The sequence below is a fragment of the Paroedura picta genome, chromosome 1 (genome assembly GCF_049243985.1).
Source record: "Paroedura picta isolate Pp20150507F chromosome 1, Ppicta_v3.0, whole genome shotgun sequence".
Classification (NCBI taxonomy): domain Eukaryota; kingdom Metazoa; phylum Chordata; class Lepidosauria; order Squamata; family Gekkonidae; genus Paroedura; species Paroedura picta.
In genome coordinates, this window is record NC_135369.1 from 24,617,727 (window position 1) to 24,636,161 (window position 18,435).

An 18,435-nucleotide genomic window follows, 5' to 3' on the forward strand; every position below is an offset into this window, starting at 1 on the left:
TCTATATTTCACCCCAAAATGATTTTGTTTGTTTTTTGCCAGCCTGCAAGGCTTGTGCCATTTCACATTTATCTATCTACCTCACCACTTTCTTTTGGTGGGCAGTCATCACTAAAAAATAAATCTACGTGCTAGTGATATATCCCTCTATGAGCTAAATGAAATGGTGTAGCCATCAGAAACAAGCAGCCAGTGCTCTTCCTGCTGCCATCCAGAACATCTATATGCCATTAGCCACCTGTTCACAATCTGTGGATAACTAAATCTGTGGATCAGGGACACAAGATATTTTTGGCACACTGGAGGGGGGTCTCCCCTGGTGTGCAGAAAAATCTGAAATTTAAAAACGGGAGAGTGTTAAATCCCCTGAATGTGAAGAGAACTGTATTTTCTTAACTTTTTTGGAGACCATTTAGGAGGTGCTCAGGGCTCTGCTAAGCAGATGCCAGGAAATGTTATGGGCCCTGCTGCCACCATGGCAGATGCTGGGAGCCGCTTAGGGCTCAGCCACTGTGGCAGCAGACACCAGGAGCTGCTTCAGGCCCTGCTGTGGTGGTGGCGGCAGATGCCAGTAGCTTCTGTGTGCTTTGTGGTGGCAGATACTGGGAGCCAGGCTCAACAGCAGCAAGCACTGAACACAACTCTGGGTTCAGAATGGCTCCCAGCACTGCTGCTTCCAGGATTCAAGGTGGGTGACTGCGATTCCCCCCCACACACACACACGAGTTTTATGGGCCTCCACTTGTTCCCTTTAAAATCAGACCTGGGCACCTTTCACACTGTGTGCACTTCACGCTAAGTCACATTTTAATGAGTCTTGGTTTATATTCCAGGAGATGCGTCTCACTCTTAAATGCAAAACAGATTGTGAGAATCAGGAATCACTTGCTCAAATGTCTGGATGTGCTCAGATAAGGAAACAGCCCCCAGCCCCCTCCCCTTTTCATTTAAAACATGCTTAGTCAATTATGGGCTGTGTTTCAAAAAGAAAAAAGGAAGAAACATGTTGCTTCACACACACACACACCCTTTGAAAATGTAGGGTTATAGTGTGCATCTTACAAGGCCAACTGTGGTTTAAACTTTCACTAAATTTTAAATGTAACATGAACTGCTGATCTCACACACACACACACAGTGTACCAAATGGGTTGTTGTCCAGTTCTGGCTTGAGTTTGCTGCATAGCCAACGAAAACAACAAATCAAATGTGGGAAAGCAGCTAGCCACTCAAAGGCCAGGCATGTATGAAAGGGCTTTTGGGAGGGTTAACTGCGAACGCAAGTATTTGATGGCGTACGTACACCATTGCAAGTTTGCAATAGAACAGCCAGAAAACAGCACCACAAAAGCTGCCAACCTCCTTTTCAGACTCAAGGAAGGTAGGAAATACACAGGGAATTTCTGCCCAAACCCTGCACAGTAGAACAATTATTTTGAACATGCTGTGATCAAAGGCACCACAGAGGCAAGGAAAAATCAAACTGAGGCTGCTGTCTGTCAGACTCCTAAAACAACTAAAAGTCAGATTTCTAAATCGCTGAGGCCAATTGGTGGTACCAGTGGAAAGTTAAGTTAGATGAGATCAGTTGAATCTGCTCCAAAAGACATATTTTTGGCAGTGAATAATCAGGCGCAGAGAATAGTCTGACCCCACAGTTGAAAAGATAGGAGTGAACTATTGTTTACACTGGTAAACCCCAACTTCCTTAAGAAAACACAGACATGGAGTAGTTGCCAACATGGATCTAAGAATGTTGCTTTATAAGTGTTCGGTCTAAAGATCCATAACAGTATTTCTGCTGAATTTAGTAACTTGGACTGCTTTTTTAAAGTTTTAATTTAAATCACATGTACAAAACCAATTATAGTAGCTTCCTTTATTTAAAAAAATTAAACTGAACCAACAGCATTCAAGTTACCAGGATTGTAAAAAAAAAATGCAAAATACTTTTAACATTAAAACATTCAAATAGATTGAAATGCTAAAATACATATGTAAAAATTGAGGCAAATAAGGAATGTTTTTAACGTAAGGATGAATAACTGGATTGCATTAAAAGACAATGAACAAAATCCTATATCTGGAAATTTGTTCATTATTTATTTGGGGTGTTTTTATCCTGCTGTCCAAGAAGCTCAGGGCCATGGGCACGGTTCTTGCTTCCTCCATATCTTCACAATGACCCTGTGACGCAAGTTAGGCTGGGAGAGAATGGCTGGCCAATTGAGTTTCATGTTAATTTCTACTAAGAAATCTCTTTCCTGAAGTTTTAAAGACCTGTCTGCACAACTGAACATATATTTTGTTTATATTTATACAAACTTACCTCATTCCTGTTGCCTGTTCACCTTCTAAATCATAAATCTGATACCTGACTGACCATAAGTAAAATAAAAGTTTTTGTTTTGAATTACCATCAGCCTCTTGTGTGCCATTCTCAAACAAAATCCAAATAAGGATTTAGTTGGTCCCTCAGATCCCAAGACTTGTCAGCATAAATTCATATACATTAGAACAACTGAACAGGACAGACAGAAAAAGAAAGAAGAAAGAAAAGGGACTATCCAGCCAAGAAGAATATAAAGGGATCTTGGGAAGAACTGTCATATTTGAATCCAAACTCTTACTTTTTCTTTGAAAGGAAAATAATTAGAGGGTTGCTCATCTCTCATGTTTGAGTAAACCACTCAGTCCTTCATAAATCTGTGGACATAAATAAATTATCCCAGGCTGATCTTGGACCCCAAAGTCTCTATAAGCTCCTTCAAAAGTCTCTATAAGCTCCTTCAAAACTGACAAACACCGTCTCTACATTATCCCCTTTTTTCTATCGCAGAAACTTTATATGTGTTTTTCTACTCCTTTGAGGAAGTGGTAATTCTGTCCTCAGCTGCATTGCCTTCATCACATATGTTTCTTTCTCATGTTCTCTCTCAGCTTCCCTCTCTGGCCTTTAAATCTGCTGCCTCAAGATAAGCTTTTTCATTTACCGATATAAGAACAGAAGGCTGCCATCTGCTGATATGATTTGCCCAGTTCAGTTTCATGGGTATCAAATTACAAGATATGCTGGGCAAGTTTTTGACTGAGTGCTTTAAATGTGTTCTACTAAATGGTCAATCAATTTTGCTTGCAGTAGGTAACAGCGACCCAAGCAAACTGTCATATTTGGATGAAAGAAACAACTGCATCTTTTGCACCAATAGATATTTTATTATTTCCCGGAGTGGGGAAGGGGGGGGGAATTACCTCTGCCAAGCTCACATATGCCACTAATTACTAAAAAATAAATAGTAAAGGAGGGTTAATGGGAAAGGGGCTGTGACTCAATGATAGAATATCTGCTTGGCATGCAGAAGATCCTGGGTTCAATTCCTGACATCCCTGGTTGAAAAGACAAGGTAGCTGGTATTCTGAAAGACCTCAATTGGAGGCCATAGAGAGAGAGCTGCTACTTGTGTTGTTCAACGTATTCATAAATGATTTTAATGAATGAATAGCGTGGATACCTATTAAATGTGCAGATGACACTAAACTGGAAGGGGTAGCAAGACAGAATCAGAATACAGGATGATCTTGACAGGCTAGAAATCTGGGCTTGAAATGTATAAAATGAATTTCAGTAGTGATAAATGTAAATTTCTTCATTTAGGTAAGAAAAACCACATGGGTCACTATAGGTGGGTAAGACTTGTCTTGGCAGTAGTTCATGTGAAAAGGATCTGGGAGACTTAATAGACCAAAGACTGAACATGAGTCAGCAGTGTGACTCGGTGGCTAAACAGGCAAATGGGATTTGGGGCTGTATTAAAAGAAGCATAGTGTCCAGATCATGTGAGGTGATGTTATCGCTTTACTCCGCTGTGGTTAGAGCTCACTTGGGAGTTCTGTGTTCAGTTTTGGGCACCACAACTGAAGAAAGATGTAGAGAAACTGGAGCATGTCCAGAGGAGGGCTACGAACATGGTGAGGGGTTTAGAGACCAAGTCATATGAGGAAAGGTTGAGGGAGCTTGGTCTGTTTAGCCTGGAGAGAAGACAACTAAGAGGCGATATGATAACCATCTCCAAATACTTTAAGAACTGTCATTGAGAAGATGGAGCAGAGTTGTTTTCTGTTGCCCCAGAGGTAAGGACCTGAACCAACGGGTTGAAATTAATTCAAAAGTATTTTCAGCTAAACATCCGGAAGAAATTCCTGGCAGAGCAGTTCCTCAATGGGACAGGCTTCCTCAGGAGGTTGTGGGTTCTCCTTCTTTGGAAGTTTTTAAGCAGAGGCTAGATTGTCATCTGACAGAAATGCTGATTTGATGAATTTAGGCAGATTGTGAGTGAATGGGCAGGAAGGTATGTGCCAGTTTTTGTCCCTTGCATACCCAGGGACTTGCTAATTGCTGCTGTGGGATGGTAGGTAAATTTCCGCCAGGCTGGGCTGGATTCCGGAGATTTTTGGTGTGTGGGGGATCACTTGGGCATGAAAGTGGGGTCACTGTGGGTGGGCAGGTAGTTGTGAGTGTCCTGCATACTGCAGGAGGTTGGACTAGATGACCCTGGAGGTCCCTTCCAACTCTTATGATTCTATGATTTTTTTAACCTGTCAGAGTAAACAGTGCTGACCTTGATGGGCCAATGCTGTGATTTGGTATAAGGCAGCTTAATGTGTGGCTCAACAATGTGTTTGGGGAGATGCTGTGGCTCAATGAAAGAGGCTGTTGTGCTTCTCATGCAGAAACTCCTGGGTTCAGTCTTGGGCATCTCCAAGAAAAAAGACCAGGTGACGTGAATGACCTCCACCTGAGAACCTGGAGAGCCACTGTCAGTCTGAGTACACAATACTGACCTTGATGGACCGATGGTTTGATTCGGAGTACATCTTGGTTAAAAGTCCAATCACTATCTTAAGCAGTACAATCTTTAAAAGTACTATCTTGAACAGAGTTAATACCCTTCTAAGTGTATTGAACAGTCTCAGAAGGATGTAACTTTGCTTAGGACTGCACTTGTAAAAAGCAGTCTTCGTTTTCAGCAGTGTATTTATTTAGATATTTATTGGTTTTAGAGGCTGCACCTTCCCTGTGAGCAGACTCATGGCTATTTTGAATAAGGTGGTTGGGAAAAGCCCAGAGACTTTAGGGGTGGAGTCTGCTGAGGGTGGGGTTTAGGGAGGGGAGGGAAGGGACTTGTGGGGCATAATGCAATACACCCCACCCTTCTAAGCAGCCATTTTATCTAGGAGGACTGATCTCTGGTGCCTGGAGATGAGCTGTAAATAATTCTGGGGGAGCCCCAGGTCCCACCTGAAGGCTGCCATCCCTGGTTCTGAAATAAAAGCTTGGTAGCAAGAAGAATATGCCATGCCCAAGAGAGGTGCCACATTGATAATCTGAAAAGCAGAAGGGGGGCAAACGGGCAACTTTTCTGCCCAGTCACCTGTTTCTGAATTATATGTTCCAGTACAACATGCGGCTGTAGCTGAATGACTACTTCTAAATCCATGCTGTCTGAAAATTTCTGGTGCTGTCCAACCCTTCGGTCTTTGAAATAGGCATGTAGCATATAATTAGGCCAGCATGTCAATTCAACTAATGGGTCTATAATCCGAAGGATGATTTCTGTCCCTCTTAAAAATAGGAACAGTTGCATTCCACCCATTAGGTCAGTAGTCTTATCCCTGTATTGCAGGCAGGATGGCATTGGGGGCTGGTTCACACTTAGATTCTTGCCTGAATATGTTCCAGGAGTTCCGTGATGGGAACTTGATTCCCAGGTCTATGGAAGCCTAATTTTGATCAGGAATGCAGCACAGGGGAGAGGGATCTGGAGCCTCTCTCTCCCTTCCAGAGCCATTTCCCTGACCCAAAACAAGCTTGGCAGGGGGGGAGCACTGTTTGCCTTACTGGAGAAACATACAAGTACGAAGGCCGTCAAGTAGGGATGCCAACCTCCTGGTCATCCCTTGGAATTACAGCTCATTTCCAGAATGCAGAGATCAGTTCCCCTGGAGAAAATGGATGCTTTGGAGCATTTGCTGGCAGGGGCTCATGGGAATTGTAGTCCATGGACATCTGGAGGGCTGCAGTTTTGACTACCCCTGCTTTGGAGGGTGGTACTTTGCACCACCATTGTACCCTTCTGAAGAACTCCCCAGGATCCATTCCTGAATCTCCAGGAGTTTCTCAGCCTGGATCTGGTACCCTTACTCCTCATCCCCTGCCAGGGGCCAGGCTGGTGACCCCACCACCAAGTATGTTTGTGACAGGGGTGACATTTGAACAAGGAGCCTCCTCTGCTTCACTGCCCAGTCTCTAGGCCACTCTACCACACCAAACATTTTATTCGCCCCAATCTGCAGTGTGGTGGAAACAACACTGGTCTGTTTTACTGGGCTGTTGTGAGGATTACAACAAATAATAAATATCATTATGGTTAACTTTGAAAGGAAGCAGCACATGGTGCACCTCAGCCACCTCCAAGCAAAGAATTCCCAATTTATACGCATTTGGGCCATGGCTCAGGGGTGGAGCATCTCCTTTTCATGCAGAAGGACTCAAAATTCAGTCCATGGCATCTCCAGTTCAAATGATCAGGATAGTAGTCGATGGAAAGGACTCCACCTGAGAGAGATACAACAGGTCAGAGTAGACAGTACTTATTTTGTTTATTACATTTATAGATAGTCTCTCTCTGTGAACAGGCTTGGGGTGGTTGACAACATATTAAAGTTCAGTTTAAAGTACAATAAAACAATATATACCCCCATGCTCCGTGTTCTCACTTCTTCTCTATGTATTCAGTGTGTTCTGGAGGGAGGCCTATATGATTTTACTTACTTGTTCTGGCCTCAACCATAAGCTTGATGGAACTGTGTCGTTCCGTCAGGGTCCGGATCTCAGCCAACAACTGAGTCCACCAGGTTGGAGCAGGGGCCAAAAAGGCCCTGCCTCCTCTGGTCGAGGCCAGACGCACTTCTTTCAGGTCAGGGCCCCCCAGCATGTTGGTATTCAAAGATCGTAGAGTTCTTCTGGGGGCATATCCAGAATCAGCTTGATGAATGATCATAGTAGATGTGCACGTGACCTTTCCTGACTAACCCCTGCGAAGTCTGATCGGAGTGGCTGTCCTGCTCACCTCGTACCTGCCTGTCTGCTCCTCCTTCTCACCCTGAGCTCAGTGCATTTTCCTTCTGTACAGACACAGACGAATGTGAATACGATTTGCACGACTGCCAGCCCAGCCAGCAGTGCATCAATACACCGGGAGGCTTCCACTGCCAGTGCCCCGATGGCTACCGGAAGATCAGCACAGAGTGTGTGGGTGAGTCGGTCGGCCTACTAGAGTTCCCTCTCTAGAAGCTGAGCGGTTTCGGGAAAGCAGTGTCAGGCCCGAGCCTTCTCAGGAGCCGTGTCCTCTGACCTGAAAGCTGCGTCTGCAAAGCCTAGGTTAGGGCTTTCTCAACCAAGGCTGAGCCCTCGGGGAGAGGTGGGCAATACATTTAAATAATTAATAAATAAGGTTTTGTGAAATCCTGAGGATTCTTGACAGCTCTGGAAGGGTTTCCTGACTGGGTGGGAATTAATTAATGTGTTTGTTTCTTTTTTTAATTTGTTAAACATTTATTGGGTGATATGACATGACCCAGTGCTTGCACAGGGGATACCTTTACCTATGACCTTATATGGTCATGTTGATGTACCCACCTCTCCCAAAATGGCCAATTATGGGCCTGGGAGGGACCCCGGGTGAATGTATACACAACTATGATTTCCAACCATGTTCTACATACACAATTGTGCCACTTCTGGGGTTTCTCGGCACCTGAAGAATGTTTCAGAGGTTTCTCAATGGTAAAAAAGTTGAGAAAGGCTGGTGTAGATCCTACAAGCATTGTAATTAATTGGCTGTTCAAACATCTCACCTGCCCCACTTCTTTGGGGCTGCCTTTTGAGACTGTGTTTGGCTGTACATTAAAAACTGATCTTTGCATTGCCGCCTGCCAGGAAATTGCAGTGCCCCAGAGGGCTCTCTGACACCCCTTTTCCCCTTCAGTCCACAAGGATTGCACATTCCAGCCCCGTTAATCAGATTGTGGGCTAGAGATTCATGCGATGAAACCTCAGTCAACAGCCATAAGTACATTCAGGGACGGGGGAAATGAAAAGGACTCCAGCCCAGGAAGCTTAGCCTGCAATACTTTTGTTTACTTTTAAGGTGTCACAAGACACACGTTTGTTTTAATCCAGCATTTTAAAAAGGGATAATTTAAATAAATTTATTTAATGTCTCTGCCTTTACCAGTAGTCATCCATTCAACCCCAGAGAGCCAGCTTGGTGTAGTGGTTAAGAGTGACCGCTTCTAATCTGGCCAACTGGTCCTTCACAAGCACCCTGCTAGGTGACCTTGGGCTCATCACTGTTCTTATAGAGCTGTTCTCAGATGGTTCTGTCAAAGCTCTCACAGCCCCACCTACCTCACAGGATGTCTCTTGTGGGGAGAGAACAAGAATGCAAACTGTTTGAGAATCCTTTGGGCAGTGGAAAGTGGGGTATAAAAACCTACTCTTCTTTGGCTTGCATTTAAAGTCAATTTCACCATTGGCTGGTCCAAAAATGGTTAATTACGCTAAAACCAGCCCCCAGTCTCAATTGGCCAAGAGTCTAATGATGCATCTTGACTCATATCCTGTTTTGCAGAATAGCCAACCAGATACTTCCAGGAGGCCCACGGAAACAGAAGCTAACCAGGAGTCTCCAATGTGGTGCCCACCAGCCTTTCTTGGCACCTGCCATGTGGGGAGGATCTGGTGGGGCCCCCATCCAGCAGGTTTTCTGATTGACCACTGGAGATCTGATTAGCCATGCTGATTAAAATATGTCAGTTGCCACCACAGGGTGTTATTCTCCTCTATGTGTGCGATTGTCTCCGAATCTCATGATGACCGTGTAGTGGTTGTGCCCACCACTGCATATCAGAATTCCAAAGGATCAAAAAGTTTGGTGACGGCTGTGCTAAACCTTCCCCATTACTGCCCAGCAGCAACTGGCTTTCAGCAGTACACTTCCTCTAAACAGGGAGGTCCCATCTAGGTTCATTACCAATAGCCATAGATGAAGCTATCCTCTAAAAGGTAAAGGTAAAGGTATCACCTGTACAAGCACCGAGTCATGTCTGACCCTTGGGGTGACACCCTCCAGCGTTTTCGTGGCAGACTCAATACGGGGTGGTTTGCCAATGCCTTCCCCAGTCATTACCATTTACCCCCCAGCAAGCTGGGTACTCATTTTACCGACCTCGGAAGGATGGAAGGATGAGTCAACCTTGAGCCGGCTGCTGGAATTGAACTCCCAGCCTCATGAGCAGAGCTTCAGACTGCATGTCTGCTGCCTTACCACTCTGCGCCACAAGAGGCTCTATTTAGGTATAGTCCCATCTTTTAACTTTCTTCTTTTAGTCTCTTTATCAGGGTCTTCAGATCATGCTCTGACACCTTAGTATAGCAACCACTAAATTAGATGTTCAAGGTGCTGATAGAGGAGGATTTTGCTCTTTGACTTCAGATCAATGTGGCTGCCCACCTGAAATGGATTATTTCTGAATTTGTATGAACTGAAGTTCAACAATATTCCAACCTTATGAGAGTCAAAGCTCCCTTCTGGTCTTGCTCGTGGTCTAAGATGCCATTGGAATCAAACCTCATAGATAGCGCACAGTTTCAGCAATATATGTGGGGACATTTTACTTATATGGGTCTCCCCTCTCTCATTTTATCCTCACAGCAGCCTAGATGATAGATAAATGAGGTTGAAGGACAGTGATTGGCTCAAGATCACCCACTGAGCTTCAAGGCCAAGCAGCGCTTTGAACTCAGGTCTCCCCAATCCTGGTTGGACAGTCTAAACCTCATTGGCCCACACTCTTTCTAGCCTAAGCCTCTTTTCTAGCTCTGGCATCACAACTGCAATCGCGTAACACCCTTGCATTACTAATGGTTATCAACTTCCATTGCTGGGAGGACAAACCGAGCCCCACATGGGCATGGTTGTCTGTTTCCTTTCAGGAGAAACTTCATCTAACTCCCAGGATAATGCAGTTTCTCACCGAGGAGTGAAAGAACTCTGTGCATGCCTGAACCTTTCCTTCCCCCTTGCAGATATTGATGAATGTCGATATCGCTATTGCCAGCACCGCTGCGTCAACTCCCCTGGCTCTTTCTCCTGCCAGTGCGAACCTGGCTTCCAGCTGGCCAGCAACAACCGTTCATGTGTTGGTAAGGGGCTCTTCTTCACTTCTCCCTTCAGGGCTTCTCCGTTCAGAGCATAGACCTTCAACACGGTGTCCATGGGTCACCATGGGCAACCACCATTTCTTGGTGCCTTCCAGTGAGGCTTTTGCTCTGGCAGGGCTTCTGATTGGCTGTGTAGGTTTTTTTTAAAGTTGATTTGGCAGCAGCTGCTCTCACAGCACAAGGGTCTTCACTGCATTACTGAGGGTAAGCTGTGTGTATGCAAGAAAATACCTTTGAACAATATGTTAATTTTCAACAGCATCTTGTTACAGAGCTTCTAGCTGAAATGCCGGAGTTTTGCATGACCTCACTCCCTGATGTTTTGTGGTTAGCTCTTTCCTGGTGCAGCTATTTTGAGGAAGTGCCCACATCCTTGTGTCAGAATTACCAAGATGTCCATGTGCTCAAAAATGGTTGGGTACCCCTGCTCTAGAGCACTGCTGTTCCTTACAAGGATGCAGAACTGACATAAGTTTGTTCCTGGAAATTCTCTCCTGTGCATCATTTATGTCATCTGTTTGCTGGATGTTATCTAAGTGCTGAGCAAATATTCGACATCAGTATTTGCTATCTGATTTCAGATACTGACATATTTAACATTTGTAAACCTAAGAGATGTCCTTATTTAACGCCTGTCAAAGGCTTAGATCCACGGGGGGGGGGGTGTTTTAGAAGGATTTCCACTCATGGTCATTTTCTGCTTCTTGGAGACAAGGTTCAATTAGAAACGGTGCTGGGAGGAGCATTTTGGTCTGCAGTGGGATGGGGAAGGGGGAAATGTTGTGCTGCAAAGGTAGGAATGTTTTCATCTGCGGAAATGCTCTGATGGACCCAAACCACAGTTTTAAAAAAGAAAGAATGTCATAAGAAGAATATGGAAAAATTGAAGAGCCCTGCTGGATCAGACCAGTGGTCCACCTAGTCCAGCATTCTGTCTCACACAGTGGCCAAGCAGATTGTTTGGAGGCCTGCGACAGGGCAGAGAGGCCGAGGCCTTCCCTCGATGTGGCCTCCTGCATCTATATCTATATCAATGTCTGAGACACTTTTCATGCTTCAAGCCAATGTTTCCCATATCTGAAATCTTGAGAACATTTAACTAGTGAAATTTAAAAGTTCTGTGAATGTTTAATTCCTGTGAAATTTGATCAAAATTCTAAAGTTATGTTAAAAAGTTTTACCTTGTACTGCCGATTCCAGCCATAAACTGAGGAATCCTTTGAAGACACACAAATACATTCAGTTCATTTAGGCCAACTAAGGCATGGTTGACCTGTAATGGTGTTCCCCCACCACGCACCATTGTATCAATACACAGAGCCATCTTCCCCAGGCTGGTTCCAAGCATTTTATTATCCCAAGAAAGATACTTCCCCCGGATTCATCCTTCTTCCCATGCTTCTGTTGGCCAGAAGAGAGCCAATTCTCTCCCATGCATGGGCACCCTCCCTGTGTTGGAAGGAAGGAAGGAAGGAAGGAAGGAAGGAAGGAAGGAAGGAAGGAAGGAAGGAAGGAAGGAAGGAAGGAAGGAAGGAAGGAAGGAAGGAAGGAAGGCAGGCAGGCAGGCCTGGTTTTTAACCACTATAACAGGGTGGCTCTCAAGAGGACCATCACCCCTCATATTATATTTCTGACTTTAGTGGAGCCCCCACTCAACCCATTTGTTGTTCCAAGTCGTGATAAAATATATGGTGGTGGTTGTGTGTTTCTTCAAGAGATAAAAGAACATTTCAAGGAAGGAGGAAGGACAATGGAATTTGTGGAGATCCTACAGGAGGGAAAGTTAAGCCTTCTTCCCTTGTTCCACTCTGAATCTTTCCCCAGCTGCTATTTGTACTTTAAAAACTGTAAGATCCCTGTTGACAGATGCCCCGTTTCAAGACTAGCTTAACCCCAAGTCACACTTCTGTATGTATGAAACCTCAAAAAGCAAATTGTATTGGAAGTTGTCATCCATGTGGATGAAGAGATTTAGAAGAAATAGTGAGGGATGAGAGAGATCCTTCGGGGAACTGGGTTGCCAACCTCCAGGTGATGCCTGGCCATATCCCAGAATCAGGTGACAGATCAGTTCCCCCAGAGAAAATGGCTGTTTTGGAAGACGGACTCAGCAGCATTATACCCTGTGGAGGTCCCTCCCATAAGCTCCATCCCCAAGTCTCCACGGATTTCCCAGCTGAGGGTTGGCACCCCTATTCTGGAAGGAAACTGTGAACAGGTACAAGCTTTAAGATGGTCAGGCAGCTGACGCTGGCTGTAGATGGCTCATGCCAGTAAGGAAGGGCCCTGATTTAACTGTGCCCAGCTTCCAGGACTCCACCGCCTTGAAAGTCACATCCTCTGCCACTTTCCCCAGATGTGAACGAATGCGAGATGGGTGCCCCTTGCGAGCAGCGCTGCTTCAATACTTACGGCACGTTCATTTGCCGGTGTAACCAGGGCTACGAACTGGACCATGATGGCTTTACCTGCAAAGGTAAGTAGGCGGGTCTCCCCACACACACCCCTCCTCAGCTCCTGCTCCTGAGCTCTGCCCTTCAGTGACCTCCCCTTTGTACTTCTCTTGAAATTTGTTCTTATTTTACGTGACCTCCTGTTCTGTACTTCTTGCATTTCACGGCCCTTTGACCCTGGTGTTTCTAATTCCCCCCCTCCATTCATATAACCTTGTATATATCTGTCTGCCTACTGAGGTCCGCTGATGAAGCGGGTTCTAATCCTCAGGAACGTATTCTGGAATAAAATCTGGTTTGTCTTCAATTCAGCACTGGATTCCGGCTTATTTTTTGTTGCAATGAACTCCCATGCCTACGCCTCTGGAATGACTCCTCTGTATTTCTCCTGGTCCTGCCACCCCACCCTCCCAAGCCTGCCCCATGTTAGCATTCAAGGAGGGCACCAGGCCCAGGATGCTTTCCCGGCACATTCCACAAGGCTTCCCATTTCAGTGTGTAGAGTCTGGGTTCAGATCCTGGCTCTATCATGACATGGTGGCAGCTTTGTCAGCCTGCCTTACCAGTGAGTTCTGTGTTCCACACTGTGGAGGCTCCTTGCTGATCTAGTGCTATGACACTAGTTCACTTCTCCTGTGAACACTTTCTGAGGGCCACAGGAGACATGATGGTGACTCCCTGTCCTCCATGGAAACGCCAGAGCCATTTAAAAACCTATAGTGATGGAGACTGTTGGCCTTTAATCTGGAAAGCCGGGTTGGTTTCCCTACCCCGTCACCACATGCAGTCAGCTGGGTGACCTTGGATCGGTCACAGTTCTCTCAGAGCTCTTTCAGCCCCACCTACCTTACAAGGTTACTGTTGCGGGGAGAGAAAGGGAAAGTTGCTTGTAAGCTGCTTTGGTGCTCCTTCGGGTAGTGAAAAGTGGGATATAAAAAAGCTCTTGTCTTCTAAAATGGAAGGTCTAAAAATATAGCATGGTGGGATGAGTCATTCTTTTTGCCCACCCCCTCACCCTGGTGACTTTTGATGTTGAAACAGCCACTGGGAGGTGGGGGTGGAGATGTTTGCTACTATTTGGGCACTCTAAAAGGTTTGTAGGTGGGGAGAGAGAACATATTTTTATTTATTCAGTTATTTATTCAGTTTATATACTGCCCTCCTTACAGGCTGGCTCAGGCAGTATACATCATACAATTAGAAGAATTGGTTTTTATATGCTGCTTTTCTTTACCCGAAGGAGTCTCAAAGCGGCTTACAATCACCTTCTCTTCCCTCTCCCCACAACAGACGCCCTGTGAGGGAGGTGCAGCTGAGAGAGCCCTGAGAGTACTGCTCGGTCAGAACAGCCCTATCAGGACTGTGACTAGCCCAAGCTCACCCAGCTGGCTCCATGACGGGGAGGAGCGGGGAATCAAACCCGTCTTGCCACATTATAATCCGTTGCTCTTAGCCACTGCACCACGCCAGCTCTCTAAGGGAGTCAGATTTAAATTGTAATTTTGCTTTCTTTGCTAGTTGCTATACCAGTTCCCGGTGTATCATGCGCAAAGCATGCTTTCACTTTCCTGCAACCACTGCTGCTAGGTATCCTCTTCATAGATATCTCCTCTCCCAAATTCTTTCTCCCCTCTCCTCATATAATACCTTACTGGCTGGTTGGACTGTGATGACAGGAGGTAGAACATTATTGGAATTTTATTTTATTTTACTGTGTTTCTAAAGTATTTTATTGTCTTTTGATTAAGTGATGCCTTTTAACAATGTTTGTGAACCACCCTGAGCCTGTTTTTGCAGGAACGGGCAGCCTTAAATAAATAAATAGGTAAATAAATAAAACTTCAGAGGGTTTGTAACTTGTGTTACAAGTTACATCTCTCTTTCAGTTAATATAGAAAACACAAAGCGCACTTTTTGGAATGTATGTTTTATGTTTATGTACTGCTTCCACTGTATTTATGCTGTTTTGAATCCATCTAGCTTACGTACCTATGCTTGGTTTTATTATGGGTTTGATGTAACCTCATTTATTTTATGTGAAATCTCTTTTCTCTTATGGCATGCCAATAAAGGTTTTACGTATCTATGCTGCTCTTTCTGTTGCTTGCCTTCTGTGTTTTTAAATGTTGTTTCCACAGCTTTTGTGAGCTACCTTGACTTTCGGAGGAGACAGAATCTAAATATGTACCCAAAGGGGGAAAAAAAAGTCTTTATGGAACAACTGGCCACAATGCCGTCATTGCATGCCTGATTTCCAAGTCCCACATCCAGACAGCTGTTATTATCCCTGAGTTGAGACTCTTTTGATTTGAGGGGCTGGGATATATACAATCCAGTGTCTGAGTGACTCAGTAGGACAATCCAGAGGCCTGACTGCAAATGTTTTCTTTGCTTTCCAGACATCGATGAATGCAGCTATTCCACCTACCTGTGTCAATACCAGTGTGTGAACGAGCCAGGGCATTTTTCATGCGCCTGCCCACAAGGCTACCAGCAACTGAGCACCCGCCTATGCCAAGGTAATCCACTATGTAGGCTGCCTTGTGACTGAGGGGCACAGGTACTAGAGCTAGCCAAGGGGCATCCTAAGAGTCCTTGAGTGTGCTTATTAAGGTCATTTTCTCACCTGCTTTCTAGTGACCAGGTCACTTTCACGGTGAGGAAGGTTAACAAATAGATTTCACCCCCTTGTCTTCCCAAAGCTGAGAAAGCCCTAATATTACCGCTCGGTCAAAACAGCTTTATCAGGACAATGCAAGCCCAAGGTTCACCCAGCAGGTTGCATGTGGAGGAGAAATGGGGAATCAAACCCGGCTAGCCAGATTCGAAGTCTGCGCTCCTAAGCACTACGCCTAGCTGGCTTTCCTGATCCTTTCGACTGGAGGTGCTGGGGATTGAACCTGATACCTTCTGAATATGAAGCAAATGATCTACCACTAAGCCACAGCCCTCTGATACAGGGATGTTCCAAAATGCAGCATGGTCAAAACCATAGATTTGGAGTCCCACCATCAAGGCTTCAGGTAATGAAGCAAGGCTGGCATGTGATTGGCAGGTGAATCATAGAATCATAGAGTTGGAAGGGGCCATACAGGCCATCTAGTCCAACCCCCTGCTCAACGCAGGATCAGCCCTAAGCATCCTAAAGCATCCAAGAAAAGTGTGTATCCAACCTTTGCTTGAAGACTTCCAGTGACGGGGAGCTCACCACCTCTTTAGGCAGCCTATTCCACTGCTGAACTACTCTGATTGTGAAAAACTTTTTCCTGATATCTAGCCTATATCGTTGTACTTGAAGTTTAAACCCATTACTGCATGTCCTCTCCTCTGCAGCCAGCAGAAACAGCATCCTGCCCTCCTCCAAGTGACAAGAGGGCTATCATGTCCTCTATCAACCTCCTTTTCTCCAGGCTGAACATTCCCAAGTCCCTCAACCTATCTTCATAGGGCTTGGTCCCTTGGCCCCAGATCATCTCCGTCGCTCTCCTCTGTACCTTTTCAATTTTATCGATTGAAACTAATGAAGAACAGTTAGTTTTTATACCCCACTTTTCACCGAGACCGTTTCTGCACTGGGAACTTCACTAGCTGTCAAGCAGAAGCACAAATCTGGGGCAGATGAGGTGCACCAGACCAAATGCTCCCCCGTGCAGTAGCAGGAAGAGGTGAGGCAACCTGTCCTGGCTCAAACTCCAGCCTGCAGACTGGTGCAAAGCCTCTGATGTGGAAATGGTCTTCAGGAGTCTCAAAGATGCTTAGAATCACCTTCCCTTCTGTTCCCCACAACAGACACCCTGTCAGGTAGGTGAGGCTGAGAGCCCTGAGAGAAACTGCTCTGTGAGAACAGCGCTAACAGGACGGTGACTAGGTCACCAAGCTGGCCACATGTGGTAGAACAGGGAATCAAACTCAGCCAGATTGATTCCTTTGGCCATCGGCACTGGTGAGCCAGAGTGCAGCAGAGAACGTCAACAGCTCCCTCATCTTGCAAGTGGCTGCACATTGCAGGGCGCCCCGGTCTCTATTTATTCATTTATACCATGTATTTCTCCCCAATGGGGACCTTCTCTCCTCACAACCACTCTGTGCTCACTGCCTGACTGGCCCAAGGTCTTCCAGTGAGCTTCCATGGTAGAGATTCAAGCTCCTAATCTGACAGTCTAACCCAGACTTGTTCAACCTTTTTGACCATGGAGGAGCCCCTGAAATACTTTTCAAGTTTCAAGGAACCCCAGAAATAGTGACATGCCCCTTCAGTGAAGAGCCGGGTAGTGGTTACGAAGGGCAGCTTCTAATCTGGCAAGCCGAGTTTGATTCCTCACTCCTCCACATGCACTCCTACTTGGGCCAGTCACAGCCCTGATAGTTCTGTTCACGGAGCAGTCCTGTCAGAGCTCGCTCTCTGTTAGAGCCTCACCTACCTTGCGGAGTGTCTGTTGTAGGGAGAGGAAGGAGATTGTAAGACGCTTTGAGACTTCATCAGGTAGTAAAAAGCAGTGTATAAAACCCAACTCTTCTTCTCTTCTGGGCGTGGAAGTAAGATGCAGGAGCCAATCAATCAATCAATCAATCAATAAATCAATCATTTACCGTGTCCGTTGTGAAGAGACTAGGCCAGTAGAGTTCCAGTGACTTCTAGTGACATCAGCAACCATCTGAACTTCTGGGAAATGCCGCGTAATCCCTGGGGAGCTCTGTTCTAACCAAAGGCCCCACTTAGAGACCAGCCGTTCACCTATCCAGCCGAACACCTGAGCTGGTAAAACCAGCCACTTTCCTAATTTCTCCTGCTTTCCCAGATATTAACGAGTGTGAAACGGGGGCCCACCAATGCACAGATTCCCAGAACTGCGTCAACTTCCACGGTGGCTATCGCTGCGTTGAGAAGAACCGCTGCCAGGAGCCATACGTGCAGGTCTCTGAAAAGTGAGTCTGTGAACCCGGCTGAGGGAGTTGTGGAGGGGTCCTGTTGCATCTGAGCGTGTTATTAACCTGTGGAACTCACTCTCACAAGATTTCATAGAATCATAGAGTTGGAAGGAGCCTCATGGGTCATCTAGTCCAACCCCCTGTACTATGCAGGACACTCACAACCATTTCTAGCTTTAAAAAAGAAAAGAAAAAGTCTGACAATGGCTATAAGCCAAGAAAAGGGCGCCTCCGTGGCTGGAGGTAGCATAGCTCGGAATATGAGATGCAGAAGAGTCGAAGGACAAGGGCAGATTGTTGCCCTCAATGTCTTACTTGTGAGCTTCTTGCAAGCGTCCAGATGGCTACAGTTAGAAACCGAATGAATGGGCTTTTGTTCCTAAGTACAGTCAGGCAATTTTTACATTCTTCGCTTCTGTATGAACAGAGCAGGGTGAAAGGTGTATCACTGGACTGTGCTACTTGATTACATGTCTTTAAGGTAGATGTTAAGATGTATCCCTCCCAAACTCAACACTTCATTCCCACCACAGTCGCTGCCTCTGCCCGGCCACAAACCTCCTCTGTCGAGATAAGCCAACATCGATCGTCCACCGATATATGAGCATCACAGCTGACCGAACGGTGCCCTCTGACATCTTCCAGATCCAAGCCACTACTGTCTACCCTGGGGCTTACAACACGTTCCAGATTCGCTCAGGAAACGACCAAGGAGAGTTCTACATCCGAGTGAGTCAGCTTCTTGGTGATTGCCAATTGGAGAGGCCG

At 45.7% G+C, this 18,435-nt stretch overlaps 1 protein-coding gene across 5 annotated transcripts in view; it reads left to right on the plus strand.

Annotated features, from left to right (window-relative positions):
• Positions 1 to 18,435, plus strand: part of EFEMP2 (EGF-like fibulin extracellular matrix protein 2) — a 39,149-nt gene that overhangs the window by 17,452 nt on the left and 3,262 nt on the right. For all 5 annotated transcript variants that reach the window (XM_077328471.1, XM_077328460.1, XM_077328480.1 and 2 more), the window contains exons 5-10: positions 7,194 to 7,316; positions 10,151 to 10,267; positions 12,642 to 12,761; positions 15,138 to 15,257; positions 17,538 to 17,664; positions 18,201 to 18,396. In XM_077328471.1, the coding sequence (XP_077184586.1) occupies positions 7,194 to 7,316; positions 10,151 to 10,267; positions 12,642 to 12,761; positions 15,138 to 15,257; positions 17,538 to 17,664; positions 18,201 to 18,396 (803 nt within the window). The remainder of the gene's footprint in view (positions 1 to 7,193; positions 7,317 to 10,150; positions 10,268 to 12,641; positions 12,762 to 15,137; positions 15,258 to 17,537; positions 17,665 to 18,200; positions 18,397 to 18,435) is intronic.